Here is a 21,434-nt window from a genome sequence, read left to right as displayed (position 1 = left end):
CATGAGAAGTCCTCAAGTGTAGGACTTCCTCCCTCCCACGCTGCTCAGCCCTCTCTCTCTCTCACTCCCTCTCCCTGTCTCTCTCTCTCTGTCTCTCCTCAGGGTCAATCTCCTTTCGGTCCATCCCATTTGTCCATCTAACCATTCTCACCGCTACACCCCCTAGCTTTTCACTGCATCTCTCTTCCCTTCTTCTTCTTTTTTTTTGATTTAGAGACAAAACATTTTTTAGGAATTCACTCTTGTCCTGTTTGCAAGTTCAAATAGCTCAACAGACACACTCCTCCTCCTCCTCTGTGTGTGTGTGTGCTTGTGTGTGTGTTTGCAATCAAACCTTATCGTCTCACTCACTGACACTCTCTTCCTGCACACCAGCCAGGGACAGAAACCACATAAGCTCAGCAGAAACACACAACGTGTGTACGCCACAGTTCAGCTTGTTTGCCTACTCTTGTGTCACCATTTGCAGACGTTAAGCCGTCTTATGTTTTATCATCAGTTTGTGTGGGGGCACTCACTGAGAAATATTCTGGGTTTCTCACCCCACTCAACAATCCAACCCCCCCTCTCTCCTTTCATATACCGCGAGGTGCTTTGCATTTCTAATCCCCATTCTCAGAGGAGAGAAAGAGGCAAACACACAACTGTAATAGAAGGGAGTCACTTCGTTCCAGTGTGAATAAGGTGAAATATCAAGAATATTACATAAAACGCTTCCCATCTGAAATAGGTTTTTCTCACTGGTGTGCAGAGCTTCCTAATCCCCAGAGATTAGCAAAGGGAACATCTTATTTTGGAATCATGTTAATAATCTAAATCTAAATCTGGTTAAAGCCTATTTCAAATGACATACCAATAAACTGTACATCAGAAATCGCCACAAAATGGCCATGCCTTGAATGTGGTAGGATTGCAAGGATTTGGCAGGATTGTCAGGAATTTGCAAGGATTGCAAAAAAAAAGGCTATATGACAGTCTGGATATGAACCTCAAATAACACAGTAGACACAATATGATGTGTGCCAAGTGGCACAAAGTGCTTTTTTTAAAAGAGACACTGGGAGATTGAAATTGTACAGTTAACTCTGTGGATTCTCCTCTGCACTGGACTGATTCTGGAAAAAGATGTTTTTATACCATTTTATATTTGCTGTGAGCAGCACAATGTAAAGATGCACTTTTGAGGAAGAAATATTAAGAGAAGAGAAAAATCTTCACTTATTGGTTTTCATGACTGAATAAACTGAAAAAAAAACTGTCCTCAAAGGACAACACAGTGACAACACAATTTATGTAAGCAGGACCTTTCTAAGTAGCCACCGTTCTAGTGTCAGACAGTGTTCTGGGGACCTTTTAACCTTTGAGAATGACTTGTTTGTCTGGAAATATGTCAAATAACTATATCTGAGTTTGCATTATTACCTTTTTTTTAAATCAAAATAGTAAATATTAACTTTTTGAGTTAGATTTTTTCCCCCAAATTACATAGTGCCCCTTTAAAAGAGGCCTATTATGTGTTTTCCTTTCCTTCAGTGTTTCATATGTTCTTGTTCATGTAAAACATCTTGAGAGTTAAAAGCTCACAGCCTGCAGCAACAGCGAAGAGTGTTTCAGACAGAGGGTGAGTACAGTGCTGCAGCACTGGACAGTATGAGAACGCTGATGTGTTTTTTGAGCATTAAAGTATGTAAACTTATTGTAGTCGTAACACAAAATAGAATTATGAATCTGAAAATGAGCATAATGTGTCTCCTTTAAGTTTTATTCACCTCATTTCTATTAAAGGTACGGGCAGAAATCTTAGAGACATAGATGTCCAAACCAACATACAGATAGTACGTGACAAAGATTATCTGCTTGGATAGATACCACTACATGTAAATGTGTATATAGTTTTAGTAATTTGAGTGAACCAGCCATTTAAATAAACAATGGGCAGCGTCAGAGGTTGCATGAGAAAGCGAGTGTTGGCAGCATGGCTCACCATCACATGATGATGTTCAGCAGGTGTGTTGTTTACCTTGCTCGCCTTCTTAGTTTAAACTTGTTATGTTTTGCCAGTAAGCACTAACCACTAAGTACAGGTGTGGCTCAGATATTTGGTTGTAAATTAAAGAACTGGAAAAACTGAAAAAGTGATGCGATCACCTCAGTCATTAGGATTCATCTTCTGGGGACATTGAATATCTGTACAACTTGTAATGGTAATCCATCCCTTAGTCTGGACCAAATGAGTGTCCTGACCCAGAGACAGACCAACAGTGCCGCGGGACTTTCCTAAAAAATTCCAGTTATATCAAAGAGGACGGCGAGGCCAGAAATCCTGACGTTCCTGACAAACATCAGACTCACATTTTGGGGGAGGATGTCAAAAGATGTTAGAGATGAAGTGCACGGCCTCATCTGTACAGACAAACTGATATTGATGCGTGTGAATGCGGCCAATTAACAACCTCATTCTGGTGCTTTGATCATTTTATTAGTAAGCTAATTAGCCCGTTCATTATGTCTGGTGCCAAGGGCAGAAATGCTCTTCTTTCATTAATAGCTTTTAACCCAGGCTTTTTAAGCAAAGGGGGATACGGGAGAGAAAAACTGACAACCTACTTCTAAGGCTGAAAAGCATTGTTGTGCATCGTTTTTTTATTGCACTTTTGCATAAGTTAGTACCTTTATTGAACCAGGAAAGATACAATGAGAAAATTCTTATTTACAAAGGCACAGCCTCTCCAGGGAAAAAAAGGAGGGGGTTAAAGAAAAAAAATCCAAAGTTAAAAAGCAACAGTGCATCAAAAAATTCCAACACTAACACTGCTTACATAAAGCATGACATAAATGATATACAGTCTAGCACACATGCGACAGGCACATAGCTGACAGACAGATGCTTTAGACAGTAGTTAATCAGGCCTGCCTTAGATGATCGTGATGGGGGGTTTTGGACAGCAGTAATGAACTGAGTAGACTGGAGATCTGCTTAATTCAGTCCCAGGTTGTCTGAGCAGTATATCATATTGAGGTTTGTAGAAGTGGTTCATTGTTACAGCAGACTTACAACACTGGGCAGCTGAGCGTCGTCTTTGTTCGTGCAAAGCGGCGTTTCAACACAGACAATCAAGTCAGGACACAAACTCTGTTTCAAAGAAATACCAAAGAAATGTCAAAGCCTCGCCTGTTGGGACTGACCCAACAACATCTCACACCACTCATTTCTCTGCAATCAAACGTGTTCTATTGCATGTTCACACCAAGTCACAAAAGACTTGTTACATAATTTCCTGTTTATTGCTAAATAACCTGTCCACCTACCAAGAACATGCTGTTGCATGAATGTTTCCTTCAATCTGACCCAGAAATGATAGCGAGTCCTCAAAACGCACGCCATGGTTGTGCGCTACTGTGTAGGCCCCGTGCTGCACTTTGTTTGTTGAGCTATTTGAGGACACTTTCTCACCCCTGGCTCTGCATGTAAATGCTGGTGCTGAAAATCAGACCTGTTGACACACTGACCAGGGGCAGCAGAGGGTGATAGTAACATGTCTAATTGCTGTTAATCAAAGCAGAACATGAGAACATTGTTTTGCTTTTTCTTTCCTGTGGAGCTAAAGGACCTAAAATATTAAGGGCATATGATAAAATAAATACTTTAATAACAGCCATAAATGCCACTGATGCTCATTATTGTGCACATTCTCTTTAATTACACAGTAACCTTAAATAATGCTGGTTTATCCGGTTATGAATAGTGTTTCCTTAAAACATCTGCAAAGTTTTTAAATTGTTTGTCTCATGTGCTAATGATGTTTGTACCAACAGACTATAGTCAGAAACTCTTATGTTGTAATTACATGTTACAGTGGATATATTACATGTAATATTATTGATAGTCAGGCTGGCAAATAATCCCAAATTGTAGTTTTTATGGGAATCATGCAGTGACAATATGATCATGACGTGACATCAAATGTCTGTGGTCTCCCTCGGGCAGATTAGAGTCGTCTAGCAGCAGGTTGAATCTACAGCATCGAAGAGCTTATCAGAATCAGAGATAGATGGTAAACAGACCATATGAAGCAGACACACACACACACAATCTGCAACTGGCCCCTAAAGCTGATTTACGGTCTGTCCGGTTTGTGAAGTGAAGCCACCGCGTTGCCCCCTGGTGGCTGCATCCAAGATCAACACAGTCGTGACTTATTCTGTCTGAGCTCAAAGGTTATGGAAGATTTAAAACGCCTAAAAACAAACCACAGAAATAAAGAGACATGTAATACACATTATGACATGTGTTTCACGGATATGTTTACATGTAGTTTGGTGACATTGTGAAGTGTTGTGGGATCATGGGAGTTCTAGTCTGGCGATGGTAATCTATCTGATGCAACTCATGTAAAATTGTTCACAGAGGAGTTAATGAATTAAAGTTTTATTCACATTATGTTTAGTCTTCTTCACTGACTTCCTTCCTCACTCTCTGACGTATCATCTGATGAGTCCCTGGAAATTAAAGAGACAAGAAACTAAATAAAGCACACTGTTACCATGAGTAAAATTAGGATTTTCTCTGGGTTTGTACATTGTCGGAAATGAATGGGATCATTTATGTGCACAACTCAACAATATACACAACAAAGGTAGTTGGTTTTACACATTTTACATAAGCAGTTGAGAGAAACTGTAACACAGAAATGTTACATATATATTTAAGAGGACAAGTCATTCAGTTAAATTAAATAAAATAAAATAATTGAATTAATCACTTTTCATTGTGATATGAATTTTCCTTGTCACAGCAACGTGATGCTAGTAGCTGAGGTACAACACAAGGATCTTGTTGGCAGGTTTCTTGAAAGGGGCTCACAGCTTTAGTGCTACTTGGCTAGTGTTGGCTTCAAATAAACACTGACTGTTTTAATAGTACGGGATTAGCTAATACTAACAGAAGTCTGCCAGTACCGCCACCAGGAAACTGTCACTGTGCAGCTTCCTGCAGCACAATCCATCACTTCAATCTGCAGACGGCCAGTGAAACTCAAAGCACCGTATGTGTTAGTGCCCCTGCAGCTGGTAGCCCACAGGAAACTGTTGTTATGTGAAAGGCTGTCTGTCGTGACCATGACCAGGTTGTGTAAGTTGAGAGCACGCACGCCCGAGACTTCTGTTTGTTTGTTTGTTGTTGTTGGATAAAATAATTTAATCATACAGCTCCTCTAGAATTTCCAATTGTTATTGGATGGAATGGACAAATTGAAAAATGATTAATGGTTAATTAATGGTTAATGGGGGAAAAAAAGCTTTTTTGGGTGTCACATGTAATCCTGCTATGTATCACTCCAGTTCTGAGGGCTTGCTTCCACCTCCTCGTGAAAACGAATGCCAGTACTTTGCACATTTGCACTGGTGCATCCTTTGCAGTGATGCACAATACACCTTTTCACTTTGGTTTCAGTGTTGTGGTTTGATTTTAATGGTGCATGTAAAACTCATATTGTAGTTTTAAAAAAAGCTAAATAAGCCTTATTTTAACAAATGATTTTATTTTACACAGTAAATTCAGCGTCAATTAGTTTTTATTTTGGCATTTTATATCTTCCAAAGAGGATGGTTTAGACAGATGAGTAATATTTCATATTTCATAAACTATGAAAGTTAATACAAATATTGATAAAAATAATATAATGCAAATATTTTATTAGTGCATTGCAGCCAAATAGTGTAAATGGACCTATAGCGCTTTTCCAGTCTACAGACCGCTCAAAGCGTCAAATTCACCCATTCATACACTGTTAGCAGAGACCGCTGTGCAAGGTGCCAACTGCTCATCAGGAGCAATCTGGGGTTCAGTATCTTGCTCAAGGATACTTCTGGCAGCAGTGGGAGCCAGGGATTCAAACCAGCGACCTTACAGTTACTGGACAACCTCCTGAGCTGCAGCCACCTGTGCGTTTAGAACAGTATGCACAACCAATGAGTTTGTGCCACGAGTGTACACAGCTGTGATTGTACCAATGTAACACCTTGATCTATTTTTATCCATCTTTTTATTTTCTTTTTTAATGATAATTTTGTTTTAACCATATTCTATTGTCTGTGTTCATTTTATTTTGTCTTATTTTATGTGTTAAGGAGTGTCTGTGCACTCTGAAACATTTCAAAATAATTAATTGCCCTGCAGTTTGTACTTTCGAATTATGTGAATAAACAAGTAAATAAATACAAAGTTGTGATGGTACCTGTCAGTCCGTACGCGGGTTAAATTTCACACGCGAATCATGACGTCAAACAACTGCGCCGATTTTACACCACGTGGGGACGTTTTTGCAGAGGTAGCAAAACATCCGCAGTGACGCTCGCCTGTGTGTCAGTGAGCATGATACAAACTTTTAGTTTCTTCTAGGTCATAAAACAGTCTGAAGAAAGAGCCGCGAAGCTTTTTGCTGCCAGAGTCACTTTTTCCAGACCATGCCCCACGACCCCGACCCTCCTCCGGCTAAAAGGTTCAAGCCGGGGTCTGTTTTCTTCCGTCTCGATAAGAATAAGCCTGGAATGCTGCTGCCTAGAAAGGGAAATGCAACCACTCCGATAGAAGTCCAGAGGAAACAGCTTCCCATCTACCAGGCGAAACCTCAGCTGCTGAACCAACTGAGACAGCTTCACAATGCTATCCTCATAGGTGAGCTGCTGTTAGCTAACTGTGCTACAGCGTTAGCTTCTGTTAAAGGGAGAATCCACCCTGAAATCCACTCATGTTGTCAGCTCTGTGGGGCTGCACAGCTCAGGTTTAATTCTGGAAATGTCAACAAATGTGTTTTTCTGAATCACAACAGTGAACAGTATAAGCCTGGATATATTTCCCAGCTATATTAGAAAAGGTCATCTCTGCTCCATGGATCCATAGTGTAGCACCTGCACTGTTTCTAACCTGACCCACTTTCTCTCACACATCAGGGGAGACTGGCTCTGGGAAGACCACTCAGATCCCCCAGTACCTGTATGAGGCCGGCATCGGACGACAGGGCATCATCGCCATCACTCAGCCCCGGCGAGTCGCTGCCATCTCCCTGGCAGGAAGGGTGGCAGAGGAGAAGAGGACTCAGCTTGGCAAGCTGGTACGCACAATATACAGGCTTCTCACCTGCCCGATGAATCTATTCTTTCAAATATGGGTTAAAGGGGCCCTGTACGTTCATCAGGATACACACAGTGAGATCACATTCCTTGGTATCCGTCCAAACTCGTTGTGTGTATCCTGAACGACAAACCTGATGAATGCTCTTCCTTCCTCATGACATATTTGCAAAGCTATGATATTTCCTGTTGACTTCCTGCCACATTATCCTCAGTGCTGCAACTAAAGATTCATTTCATTATCAATTATTCTGCTGGTTATTTTCACGAATAAACAATTGCTTGTTTTGTCTATAAAATGTAAAAAAACAACAAAACATGTGAATAATGCTCATCACAGAGCCCAGAGTGTCTTCAGATTGCTTCTTTTGTCCAACAAACAGTCCAAAACCCAAAGACTCTTCATTTACTGTCATAAATGACAAAGAAAAGCATAAAAAATGAAATGTTTAATTCATTTTCAAAATAGTTAGTTTTCAAAATCTTTCTTTTGGTCGGCTGATGGATTCATTGACTCATTGTTGCGGCACTTAAAGAGGCACTATGTAGTTTTGGAGAAGAATTTCAAAGTCAGAATTTCCAATATTAATGAGGTAATAATACAAACTCAGAAATATGTATTTGTCCCATAACTGAATAAACAAGCTGCTCTCAGAGGAAAATAAGAACACTGTTTGAAGCTCGAAAGGTGGCAGGGTCCGCCACATATAAACAAAGTAAAACAGTATGAAGCTGTGTTGTCCTTTTAAGGTCAGTTTGTTTATTCAGTCATGAAAACAAAGTGTTTGATAATTTAGTTTGTTTAGGCAGAAAACATCAATCACTAGGGCTGAACGATTTTAGGAAAAGATCTAATTGCGATTTTTCTGGCAGATATTGCGATTTCGATTTGATTCACGATTTCCTTCAAATCAAGCTTCAGTGCAATATTCACAATGTACAGTAACATTAAAACATTAAATGCTATTACTCTAATGCAAGGATGAAAACTAAAGTTAAAAATTGCTTCCAAATGTATTTATTAACGGATATTATATATTAGATATTTATATACGGAGTTACACTGGCAAAAGATGCTGTAATTGTAGTCTGTTTGCTACAGTGGGCCTGAGTATCATTTTCACCGGACTTTTTCGGACTCGTCATGCAAATGCCTGTGGTGATTTTTCAAGTGCCGGTATAAATTGGTTGTGTTTCCACTGGATGTTGCAACTTTAGCGCGACAGGTTTTGCACAGTACCTGTTTCTGGTGCACATCTGCAGCCTCAAACCCGAAATACTCCCAAATGACCGACGTGCTGTTTTTCTTGGGGATTAAATCCCCTAACTCTGCTTCTGGTCCAACTGAAGCCATTTCAGAACACGTTAAGGAGCAGGTTAACACTGATTGGTTAGCGTGACCTGTCCACGAGTAGCATGCCGCTTCTGATGTATGTGTAAAATAGTTGACACAACAGATCCTGGGTCAGTCAGGAGCACTGCAAAAACCGCAGCTTTGGCGATCACATAATCGCCTTGTTTGAAATCGCAATTTCGATCAGAAAACGGTAAATCGTTCAGCCCTATCAGTCACTGAAGATCTTTCTCTTCTCATTAAAATGTTTCCCCCCAAACTACATAGTGCTCCTTTAAGGCCTTTGCACACCAAGTTGTTTTATTTTGTTTTTGTCCAAAAATTGCTGTTCTTTGTTCAAGAAGTGAGAGGACCACAAACTCGTCTTCAATGCCTGACAACTGTATTTTGTCTCGTATTGCGAATTTTTCTGATTTGGTGTGTCAAAGGCTTTAATTAGCACCATCTGTAGATCAGTGGCATAGTTTGAAACAATTGGCAGCAGTGTGTTCTGTGTCACCTTCATGTGTGCAGACAAAAACAACAGGGGGGCCACTCTCACTCCATCCACAGAAATATTAGAGGTCAAAAGCTCCACAGCATAACAATAATAATAATAATACCATGCTTATTACAACAACATATGTACTTGTGATGGCTTTATGATTGGATATAGTGATATCAGCTGAAGTCTTCCTCGGCTGTTTAGAGTAAATCTACATGCTTCTTCTCAGGTTGGTTACACGGTGCGTTTTGAGGATGTCACCTCCTCCGAGACGAAGCTGAAGTTCATGACGGACGGCATGCTCCTGCGCGAGGCCATCGGAGACCCCTTACTGCTGCGCTACACTGTGGTGGTCCTAGATGAAGCTCACGAGCGCACCGTGCACACCGACGTGCTGTTCGGTGTGGTGAAGACCGCTCAGCGCCGGCGCAGAGAGCTGAATAAGATTCCCCTGAAGGTAGGAGGACAGTTCCAGGTGTCCTGGCTTACATAAGATATTCACTTTCATAGAAAACACCAGGCTAATCCCCTCACTGCAGGAGATAAACTGCCTGCTCCTCATTCATTGCTATAAGCTCATTTCTTCTCCTGATATTCACCCAAATCCCACAGTGCAGCTTCTTTTATTGCGTGTAACCCACACAGGTCATAGTGATGTCAGCCACCATGGATGTGGATTTGTTCTCTGAGTACTTCAACAAGTCACCTGTTCTGTACCTGGAGGGCAGGCAGCATCCCATCCAGATCTACTACACCAAGCAGGCCCAGTCAGACTATCTGCAGGCTGCACTTGTCTCGGTCTTCCAGATCCATCAGGTACTCCTTAATATTTGCCCTCAAGCAGGGAAAAAATTCTTGTTTCCATTGTTGTAGTGGCTTACCAACGTCTTAGTTCATCCTTTGTGTTGTGTTTTTACTGCAAAAGACATTTTTTCTTACTTGATCTCTCATGTGGAATCAGCTGTATTTCCAATTTAAATCAACTCTAAACCAAATAGACTCCCTTTCCCTTAGTATTACAGGAAACACAAACCTGTGAGCAAACAGTTTTTCTTGCGTGCGTGTCCGTGCTCTGTGATGATTCCTCTTGACACTGAAACAGAACACTGTCTTGTTGTCTGTGCACAGGAGGCCCCTCCGTCCCACGATATCTTAGTCTTCATGACGGGTCAGGAGGAGATCGAGGCTCTTGCGAGAACATGCCGGGACATCGCTAAGCATCTGCCTGACGGCTGTGGTCCCATGGTGGTTATCCCTTTGTACGCATCTCTGCCCCCAGCTCAGCAGCTCAGGGTGTTCCAGCCAGCTCCCAAGGTAAACATGCAGGAGAAAGAAACAGTTCAAAAGGGCACGATTGTGAAGAAATAGCTACAGTGTTTTTATCTGTAGACTGTCTGCCATTGTTTTAGCTTTACTGCCATATAAGTGACAGAAGTGTCATATAATAGTGAATTATTTTCCTATGATTTTAAAGCTATGTGTATCATAGTCTGACTATGTTATAGTATTGTATACCTCATACAGATTGTTGTCCTTTCTACCTTTTTCAGGGATCTAGGAAGGTCATCCTGTCAACCAACATCGCCGAGACGTCAGTTACAATCTCTGGGATCAAATACGTCATAGACACGGGGATGGTGAAGGCCAAACGTTTCAATCCAGGTCAGATTCAGTCATCACACACACACACATACACACAAAGATTCTACTAACATGAAAGACCTATCAGCAACTAGTGCCCTATCAGTCACAGAATGAGGAAACCAAGAGTTAAATTTTTCACAGACTGTTATTTCTTCTTCAAAGTAACTAGTTACATTTACTCAAGTACTGTATTCAAGTACAACTTAAGTTTGTCCATTTAATTAAAACAACTGTTTTACAAAATGTCTATTATACGTATATTATATAAATGTCTAATATTTCACACCAAAGAAAATATTAGAGAAAGGTGAAAAAAAAATGTCTTGTATATCAGAAGTTTGTTTCTTCTTCTGTTCTCTCTCATTAATCATCACACAACTCTTCAGATCTATCTGGTGACCCTTTGAAGGGCCACGACCCATAGTTTGGGAACCACTGGACTAAACTAGCTAACTGTATATCAAATTAAATCTAGCTCCACCTCATGCGGCAACACAGTTATGGAATATAACATTCATAGTTGTGTTTTCATTAGTGTATAATCCACTGAAAGTAAGAACCGTTGTGTTTTTGTTACCTTAGAATGAACCTTTTATATCGACAGGGGGAGCAGGTCCTCCTCCAGAGTCCGCCATGTTGCACTGCCATGTTTCTACAGTAACAGTAGCTCTAGAGAGGGTCTTCAGCTTTCCTTTGTGTTTTTAGTGGCCACCGTAGAGGAGGGTGAGGCGAGGGGTGTTCAGTTGGTTGCGATCTGCAAACTTGCTGCTGTCCTCCAAACCATGACATCAGAAATTCATTATATTTCTAACATCCAAAATGTGTTGTGTGACTCAGACAGCGGGCTGGAGGTGCTGGCAGTGCAGCGGGTGTCTAAAGCCCAGGCATGGCAGCGAGCAGGCCGGGCAGGCAGAGAAGACTCTGGCTCCTGCTATCGCCTCTACACCGAGCAGGAGTTTGACAGCCTCATCCCCATGACCGTGCCTGAGATCCAGAGGTACTGTTGGACTGCTTCATATTCACACACATCATGAAGCTCAGTGTGTACACTGAGTCTCTCCCATGTGTTGATTTATTTAGGTCAGTGTGATTGAACGGTCTGTTGTTTTTGTGTGTGTCTGTGTGTGCTGCAGGTGTAACTTGGCTGGTGTGATGCTTCAGCTCATGGCTCTGGGGATTCCTGATGTGATGAATTTTGATTTCATGTCCAAGCCGTCTCCAGGTACAATGCTTTTGAACATGAATCACGCTGCACCTCCGGTCATCCAGCAGGGTTGTAGGTTAACCTGTGTGTGTTCATCCTAGAGGCCGTCCGTTCTGCTGTGGAGCATTTAGAGCTGCTGGGAGCCCTGGAGAGGAAGGAGGGGCAGGTTTTCCTCACTGCTCTGGGAAAGAAGATGGCGAGCTTCCCTCTGGAGCCCAGATATGCCAAGGTAAAAAGTGTTAACAAATGCATAGCATTACACAAACACATACTGATACTATCCTGTCACCCAGGTAGAACTTGCTGTAACACTCCCCTGCCTTGTTTGTTCCGTCTCCCAGACCATCCTGTTGTCCCCCGACCACTCCTGTTCTGAGGAGATTTTGACCATTGTGTCTCTGCTGTCGGTGGACACTGTACTGTACAACCCTCCTGCCCGACGTGAAGAGGTGCTCGCTGCACGCAAGAAGTTCACTTCAAGCGAGGGAGACCACATTACACTGCTCAACATTTACAGAGCGTTCAAGAAAGTCAGCGGTAATAAGGTGAGTGAAGCTGGATGAGTAGGGGAGGAAAAGTGAAATCCAGAAGTCAAATTATGTTGCTGAGCTTCCTTTTCTTATCCTGTATCTGTCTACTGTTAAAGGAGTGGTGTCGGGAGAACTTTGTCAACAGCAGGAACATGGGTCTGGTCAAAGATGTCCTGGCCCAACTCAAAGATATATGCCTTAAGGTACCCGTCTGAAAATCCTTGTGAATACTGTGTATGTGATTGTTCTATGTGGGGCTGGGCAACATCACCTGAAATCAATATCACAACTCATTGTCACATTCATTCAACTCACACACATTCATGAAACTATCATCTTGTTTGCTACACCTGTGCGCAAGATTTTACATCCTTAAAGGAGCAATATGACAGAATTTTAGTTAAAACATTCAGAAATTAACTAAGATTATCGACACGATGTGAATAAATAAGAGTTTTGGCGTTATGTCAAAGACGTCTATGTATTGTGTTGGAGAGATATCTACAGAAGTTAGCATGCCATCTAGATAGCCTCTGACCTGAAAACCTCTTTCTCCCAGTGGTCCAAAGCACCTGTGCTAGCAGTGTAAACACCCAGGTTTCTGTAACAACGTGTCAGATGTAATGTACAGCAGCATCTTGAAAATGTCATGTTATATCTTGAAACTTACTGTATGTCTTGAAGTAAACATACACGCTCAGGCATTTTTGACAGCGGTTCAAAGCCGCTGTGATCGCGGTGTGAACACCAACACTCCTGGGTGTTTCTAGGCACACAGTCAGTTAGAAGAGCTAACTTGTAGCTACAGTACACAGCAGTTAGTGATTGCTTTCAGGAGACTCCATAAATCAAAGAGAGTTGAGGACATCAGACGGAAAACCACCAAAATCCCTGATAGTTGGTACTCTGTGTGATGTACTGGCGTAAAGCATTACAAATTTTGATCCTACCCTCTCACTGCAGGGTACGGGGGCGGTGAGGCAGGGACACCATTCACCTAACTACAAGTTAATGCACAATCAGAATGACTTTGAAGCTATTATTTTAAGATGCAATGGTTGCATAATGTTGTATTTGTTTGCTAAAACAAAAACACAGTAAAAAGACATCATTGTAATTATAACGATTGTGTAATAGACTGCTGCATCTGAATAATCCTGCGTCATCCTCCAGTCTGTGGTCAGGAAGCACAGGGGAGACGTCACTGCTTCAGGGTGAAATTTAGAAAACAAAGCTCAGGAACTCGCTTGCTTCATTTGTTGCAGGAGCTGTTGTCCTTATACAGTGTCACAGTTGTTAAATAGCAGCCTTTCTGAATGTATTAATAACTAAATTGTGTAACATGACTACTAGTAAATCACCATTTTGAACAAACACATCCTGTTCTGTTGTTTTACCAGCTGAATGTGAAGCTGGAGTCGTGCGGGCAGGACACAGGGAACGTCCGCCGCTGCCTCGCCCACGGGATGTTCGTCAACGCCGCGGAGCTCCAACCTGACGGCAGCTACTTAGCTCTGGACACACACCAGCCTGTGGCCATCCACCCCTCCTCCGTCCTTTTCCAAGCCAAGCCAGCATACGTGGTCTTCAATGAGCTGCTGCACACGTCCCGCTGCTACATGAGAGACCTGTGTTTGGTGGACGCCGACTGGCTGCTGGAGGCGGCGCCTGAGTACTTTGGCCGCAAACTCCGACCGACCAAGAGCTAACAACAGAGAAACAGGACTGAAGTTAATCTCTGCAAGGTCACCTCCCTCAAATAACCCAGTGACTGTAAAACTGGAAAATGTATTCTCTGAATTTGGATGAAGACACTTGATACCAGTGCTAATCAGAACAGAACATTTCCCGTGCAGTAAACTTCTCTGGATCACTACCTCCCAGTTGACAAGCATTTGGCATGTGTCACTGCAGCAGAACTCTGCGTACTGAGGCCTCACAACTTTGACTTCCTGTAAGACTGTCATTCAGATTTTATAAACTGTCTTTCTTCTGCCTGATAGTATTTCATCTTGCCATTCGGCCACCTATTCAACACCTAAAAAAAAAAAAGAGTCTTTTTAAAGGTGTCATGCATCAATTCTTTCAACATATGCATGCATTTTGTCAGCACAGATAACCTCACAGGAGCACCGTTCTTCAAATAAGCAATGTCTTGGGCTGATGTCTCTGTTCATTCTTTCTCCACAATCTGATCTAATCAGAGGTATTTCTTTCACAAAATATTATACTACATCCTCATGCGAGACCAGCTAGTGGTTGTTCTTTTCAGTGTAACATTGAATAATAGAGCTGCAACAGTTAATTGATTTGTTGTCAGCTACTCCACTTAATCACAAACTATTTTGATAATCGATTAATCCATTCGAGTCATTTTTGAAGAAGAAAAAAAAGTAAAATTCTCTGATTCCAGCTTCTTAAATGTGGATATTTTCTGGTTTCTTTCCTCGTCTGTATCAGTAAACCGAATATATTTGGTAACCAGACATTTGAGGACTTCATCTTAGGATTTGGGAAACACTGATCAACATTTTTCTGACATTTTATAGACCAAACAACTCATCGATTTAATCGAGAAAAAAATAAACAGATTAATTGACAATGTTAGTTGCAGCCCTATGGAATAGCAGTGAAGGGTTAGCCGACATGTCACATTTTGTTTGCCTATTCTCAGAAGCTAAGAGAAGCAGACTTGTCTCGAGCTCTGCCACCATGCAGTTTTTAGGTTTATACAAAGTGTCTTAAAGGGTTTTATATATGCAAGGACAGTACATTTGTCTAAACCTATGAGATTATATAATTATAAGAAAATGTGAAAAAAGTTGGAGTTGAAATAAGCGTTTTCTACATGTCACAGAGACATGATCTCACTTTGATAATTACTCCCAGTGCAGCACTCGTCTTGTTATCTCATGCATGCCTTTTTTTCACTCTATGATTGTATCACCAGTTCCTCCAGTCCATGCGCATCAGGAGAAGCAGCATGCCTTATTCTCCAGGTTCTACTCTTTGCTGTTGTATGTGACTCAGCCTCTGCACAGACTAACCACAGATGTATGCTGACAACAAATGTATGCAATGCATGGAGATTATAGTTAACGATCTGATCACTCAGGTCTTTCATACTTTGTAGAGTCATCACCATGTGGAGGAATCAGATGGATGCTCCTCTCGTCTTTTTTACACTGGACTCAGGATTGTACATCATACATAATAATCTGAATAAATGACATAAATGGTTTCTCACTTTTAAAAATGCCAAATGCATCTGGGTTTGCTGTAGAGAATCATCAGACCATGTAACACAGAGGTTATATGTTCAGTTCATGTTCTTTATAAGGTTTTTTTGTTTTCATCCACAAAGGAAAAGTAGGCCATTTAAGATCTGCATGTTATGAAGTTTGTAAGATCAAATGCACGCCTTTGATGAATTTATTAAGAGTATATTTAATAGGATTTGTTAAAGTCTTACCTGACAACTATTGGTATAATTTCTAATAAAAATACAGTCACTGTCTCACAGAACAAGTCTAGTTGGCTCCACCATAAGGTTTGATTTGTCCCTCCAGATGTTTCCAGCAAAAAAATACAGAAAAAAATGAATTTGGATAATGATTATTTAAGTGTCATTTTTTTGTGAGGTAAAAATGCTCTGTAAACGTGGGCATCTGAGCGTGATGGGAGGAGGGACACTTTGCACAGGAAACTTGGGATCCCAGTACCATTTTGCATAAATAGCACAGCAGTGAAATGCATTTTCAGTCAACCACAGCTTGGTTATAGGAGCTGATGACCAATGATGCATTTATTTCTCTGATTTGTTATTAGGAAAAGACATCCTACTATTAAAGTGACAGGTACCAGGTGATGCTCAGTGCACTCAGGAGGGGAAGTGAAACAAAACCTGTAAGATGCATAAAGGCATGAACCAACCATCCAGTAGTTGAAATTAAATATCGTTTAAAAAAAAAAACGACAAAATTAGAAGCTGGTGTTTGAGAGAGAACAAATACAGTCAGTCCTGTGTTAGATGTTTGAAAACAGCTCCATCTTCTGGCTGCAGGGCCTCATGTCTAGATGATGCAAATAACTCTCCCCATTACAGTAAAACATACTTCACTTGAAATGATGCAACCTTTCCCTCCATGATGTCCACTGGAGCCAGAAACAGATTTTATTAAATGGATCTTGGCTTTGCTGGTGCAGCTTGTGTGTCAGGAAGCACTCTTGATTATACAGGAGACAGTTTATTAGATTTATTTATTCATATTTACGTTTTCTCTGGTCTCTTTTGGATAGATGCTGCATTCACTGTCTATCAAAGGGATTCCTGATGTTGTGGTGTTGACACAGAGGGAAGAAACACATTGATGAAAGACAGACATAAAACCTATAACGTTGTTCTTTAATCAGCCACAGGGGGCGCTGTTGGGTAGGTTAAAACAACTCCTTACCTAAACCTTTTAAAAATATAATTTACTTTATTAGATTAGATTAGACAGGTTATTCATATAATATGTCTACTATATATTTTTTAAATATTATTTTAAATAAAGACAGTAATTTTGTTCCATTTCTTTCGCTTCTGAAGTATCACTTCCGGTTCAGAGGTCATAGTTATGATAGGTCAATGTGTCCTTCCACACGTGTGTTCAGTAATCTTCCAGGAGCAGCAGTAACGGGGTGCTAGCCGGTTATTCAGAGCTGTCAAACTAATTTATTCAGTAGTTACGCGTCTTTATATTCCTGTACAGTCATGTTGAAGTCAGTGGTCCGCGCGGTGGGAGCCGCTGTCCGTGTTTCTTCAGCCACCACCTCCACAGCCCGAGCTCTGCCACTCAGCTGCCCGACACTGCGCTCACCAAGTTCGGCAACAACTCGGCCCTTCACCCGGTCTCTCTGGATGCTCAACAGCAACGGAGCCTCGTCGGGATACAGACCCAAACTGTTCAGCTCAAAAGTGTTGAATCCCTCAGTATCGTGTGGATGTGGAGGACTGCACACAGAAGGTAACATTTGAGTTAGAAGTGTGTATATCAGCTAGCTAACGTTAGCTCGCCTCGTATCAGGCGATGTGACACGGCGAGAAAGAAACGTGTTAGCTGTAGTATAAAGAAGACCTCCAATAACATGTTGACTTCTCCTTTTTAACACATTAAAGTAAGTCAGCACTCACAAAATAACGTTCACATCCTCTCACTGTGAGCAGCTAGTTAGCATTCACCTTGAAACATTATCTGTAGGTGTCACCACAATCAGTAAAAGAGTAAAACTGTGAATTAAAACGAGTTATAAACAACCAGTTGTTGAAGAAAGTTCGTATTGTATGTGTTAGCCGTGCGTCCGCATGTGCAGTAGCTGGATGAGTATCCAGGTTGAGGTTTAAAGGTCAGTCAGTGGAGGACTGATGAGAAGTGATGAGAAGCACCTGTGATATCCTCTTATAATTATATTAACAATATTAACACACTTTGACATCAGCCTGTGTGTATTATGTTGATGACAGTTGCATACCTTTTTTCTTTTGCCTACAAATGAATTATTGTAATTAAGAAAAGGCATGTTGTCATTGTGTGTACTGGTGTGTTAGTACCCCATGATGAACCTCAAGTGCTCTTTGGATAAACTTGTCAAACTGCCAGGACCATATAGAAATCTGCCACAGTGAAAGGGAAAGTTGTCAGTAAAGCTGAACTAATGAAGGTTGTCTTTCATCTGCTGCAGGAGAAGAAAGATTGAACTTCCTGTTACACAGATTTCGCTATAACTCTATACTCCGTTTTTTCTTTTCCAACAGGTGACAAAGCATTCGGCGATTTCCTGTCTGATGAAATCAAAGAGGAGAGGAAAATCCAGAAAAACAAAAGCCTTCCTAAAATGTCTGGAGGATGGGAGCTGGAGATGAACGGCACAGAGGCTAAACTCATAAGAAGTGTTGCTGGAGAAAAGTAAGGAGTTGCACTTGGTGATTGTCCAATCTTTGTCGACACTTAAGCAAACTCATTGCTAATGATCTGTCGTCTTCTTTTTCTTTTCACAGGGTCACTGTCACATTCAACGTCAATAACAGCATTCCTCCTAACTTTGAGGAAGAGGCCGAACAAGGACAGCAGAAGCCAGCAGAAGAGGAGGTGAGTTACAACAAAAATTATGGTAATGGGATAAAAAAAATGGGCTTAAAATAGAAAATGACTGATTGAAGCTGCTAACATTAAAATATGAGCATTATAAGGATTATAATCCTGTTTTTCTTTACAGCCAGAAATTGTGTCAACGCCCAACTTTGTTGTTGAAGTAACAAAACAGGCTACAAAACATTCCCTAGTGTTTGACTGTCATTACCCTGAAGATGAGGTAAGCATAAACTGTATTCATTTACAGAGAAAGGATCATATAAGATATCCGTCTTCTCTTGACAATTCAGTTTTTGAGTTAAATTTGAACTTTTTGTAGGTGAGTCATGGTGAAGGAGAAGAGGAGAGTGACATCTTTGCCATTCGGGAGGTCAGTTTCCAGCCTGAGGGAGACACTGAGTGGAAGGAGACGAGCTACACACTCAACACAGACTCTCTGGACTGGGTAAGATTTGAGTAAAACGAAGATGATGATAATAATAACTTAATACACATATATACAACAGTTAAAGGAGAGATTTGTAAGATATGGCCAGCATTTTAGTTTAAAACATTCAAAAACTAACTGAAATATCAACAGAATTTGAAGAAACGGTGTCAAAGACACGTGTGCTGTGTTGCAGAGGTGTCTACTGAAGTTAGCATGCTAACCAGCTAGCCTCGGCCCGTCCTGTCTCGTAGTGCAACTTTGTTCCACCAAAAGACGATAGTTTGATAGCTCGCATTCAACCCGCAGATATATGCCACCTGTTTGTAAATGAACAAATTACAACAAAGTTGAACTTTAATTGCTTCATTAACTTATCGTAAAACACACTTCATTCAAACTTACCAACACAGTCTTGGTTTTTGTTATCAGTAAGAAATATTCGGGCTCTACACGCTGTTTTCACGTGCGCCTCTTTTCTGTTGCACGCCTCTCCCGACCATGCCTGCTGTCTCTTGTCATGCCTGAAGTCAACCTCCTGGTCAGAGCTGCTGTAAATAACCTCTTAACTGTATCCACTGTTGTCAAACAGCCGATGTTGCAGACTGTGTTCAGTCCCAGTTAGGTTTTGAGCTGTGTTCACTCTCATGTCAGGGTGCCAGCTCCAGTTGAGCTGTCACCTGTGGTGACATGCCTGATCCAAGGTCCCGGTCCAGATGACCTCTAGGCCCACTCGCTCGACTGTTAACTGAGCAATGAGCCAATTTGCTAACGGTAGCTAGCTACAGCCCAGGATAGCTAGCAAAGAGCAGCAGCTGTCAGTTACTCTGGTGATATGCTGCCCCCTATGTTTTTTGGAGCTACCTTCGAAGACTGACCATATTTTACAAACCCCACCTTTTAATGAAGCTGATGATAGTTGTGTTGAATGTGAATCGTTTTATTTGTGTTGGTTTTCAGGCCCTGTATGACCACCTGATGGACTTCCTGGCTGACCGGGGGGTTGACAACACATTTGCTGATGAGCTGATGGAGCTGAGCACTGCTGTCGAGCATCAAGAGTACATCAAGTTCCTGGAAGAGCTGCACGGATTTGTCAAATGTAACTAATGTTACATATAACCAAAATTTTACCTTTAGTCAGTACACATCCTGGCAAAGTTGGACTATAATAATACAGTAAGAATAAAGCAAGTGTTGCAGCACTGATTGATTGATAGCTCTGGCACTCTACAGAGACTGATTGTTACCTGCTTTACTGTCTGTGATCAGTGAACCATGTTGCCAGAAGCTGTCACATTAATATTTGGCTGCAGATGTGTTTTCTATGTTAAAATGTGAGTTTATTTTTTCTGTAAGTTAAAAGGAGGTACAGTTTAAATTAAATATACGAAGGCCATAATTCATGACGATATGCAGAAATCATCATGTCTCTCAATTTTAGTCTCAACTGAGGTGGTTTACTGTGATCCAGTCAGTATCTGTGAGTGTTCAACGATCCTAAAGCCAATAAAGGGAAGATTTGTCAAGATGTGAAATCCAAACAAAAACTCCACAAAATGATTGTTAACATGTTACAAAATCAGTTCTCACTCACATCACTCACATGTATGTGACAGCTTCTGGTTTTACAACTTGACAAACCTGTGTTGAGTCGTACTTCTGGCTGGATTTGCAGGGAAGTTAGTGTTGACTAATATTGATTTGACTCCTAGACCATAATAATATGTGAAGGCTAAATTTGAATGTCATAAGTCAGTGTGTCTTCAGAGAATGGAAGATAAGTGTCCAATAAAACAGTTTGATATTAATGGATTATTTTATGGTGTTTTTGTTTTGATGCCAAGTATATCAGACCATTACTGACTGTGTTTCAAATGCAGAAGTGGCCATGTTGCACTTAGCAGAAATACTGAGCCATTAAAAACCCTCTATGAATTTAGCTTAGTTTGATACTAACACATTTTTAACATCTGGGTTTCAGGCCAAGTGTGAGCTAAAGTTTAAAGAAGAATACTGAATATTTATGTATAATTAAGCATTATATAGGAGTCCGCAGCTATTAAAAACAACATTTTGCAAACATTGTCCTTGTTAATCTTGGGTAAAAGAACAAAAAGTTGCATTTTTCTAAGTAACAAAGTAAAACAGTATGAAATTATGTTGTCCTTTAAGGTCAGTTTGTTTATTCAGCCATGAAGACAAAGAGAGTTTATTTAATTTGTTTAGGCAAAAATAATAAATAAATCAGTCAATAAAGATCTTTCTCTTCTGATTAAAATTTCTCCATAGTGCACCGTTAAGTGTAAAGCTACTGTAATATTGAGGTTTTTAGACACAATAAGTCCCACTACTACTACAAATTGTAATAATAATAATATTATTAATAATAATAATAATAGTACTAATAAAAATGATAATTCAGATCAGAATGGGTCTATTAATAATTAGCGGTGTTGGTGAGAAGGACTTTACCACCACAGGAAGTTGACATAATGATAGTAGGTGTTACACAACAGACAGACA

At 40.8% G+C, this 21,434-nt stretch overlaps 2 protein-coding genes across 2 annotated transcripts; both read left to right on the top strand.

The window, feature by feature from the left end:
* Positions 1–6,302: 6,302 nt before the first annotated feature.
* On the top strand, positions 6,303–15,603 carry dhx33 (DEAH (Asp-Glu-Ala-His) box polypeptide 33). The gene is made up of 12 exons (XM_073479207.1): positions 6,303–6,676; positions 6,952–7,112; positions 9,199–9,426; positions 9,615–9,785; positions 10,098–10,283; positions 10,520–10,631; positions 11,451–11,610; positions 11,747–11,835; positions 11,919–12,046; positions 12,159–12,362; positions 12,464–12,550; positions 13,748–15,603. The coding sequence occupies exons 1-12, from the start codon at positions 6,466–6,468 to the stop codon at positions 14,054–14,056; spliced, it is 2,046 nt and encodes a 681-aa protein (XP_073335308.1). The 5' UTR covers positions 6,303–6,465; the 3' UTR covers positions 14,057–15,603.
* Positions 15,604–16,948: 1,345 nt separating this feature from the next.
* c1qbp (complement component 1, q subcomponent binding protein) lies at positions 16,949–20,719 on the top strand. Its single transcript, XM_073479251.1, has 6 exons — positions 16,949–17,356; positions 18,145–18,295; positions 18,388–18,478; positions 18,606–18,701; positions 18,801–18,926; positions 19,869–20,719. The coding sequence occupies exons 1-6, from the start codon at positions 17,104–17,106 to the stop codon at positions 20,016–20,018; spliced, it is 867 nt and encodes a 288-aa protein (XP_073335352.1). The 5' UTR covers positions 16,949–17,103; the 3' UTR covers positions 20,019–20,719.
* The last annotated feature ends 715 nt before the right edge of the window (positions 20,720–21,434 follow it).

This window comes from Pagrus major, chromosome 13, assembly GCF_040436345.1.
Source record: "Pagrus major chromosome 13, Pma_NU_1.0".
Lineage (NCBI taxonomy): Eukaryota > Metazoa > Chordata > Actinopteri > Spariformes > Sparidae > Pagrus > Pagrus major.
Note: the sequence above shows the minus strand (reverse complement) of the source record. Positions and strands in the feature narration are given on the sequence as shown.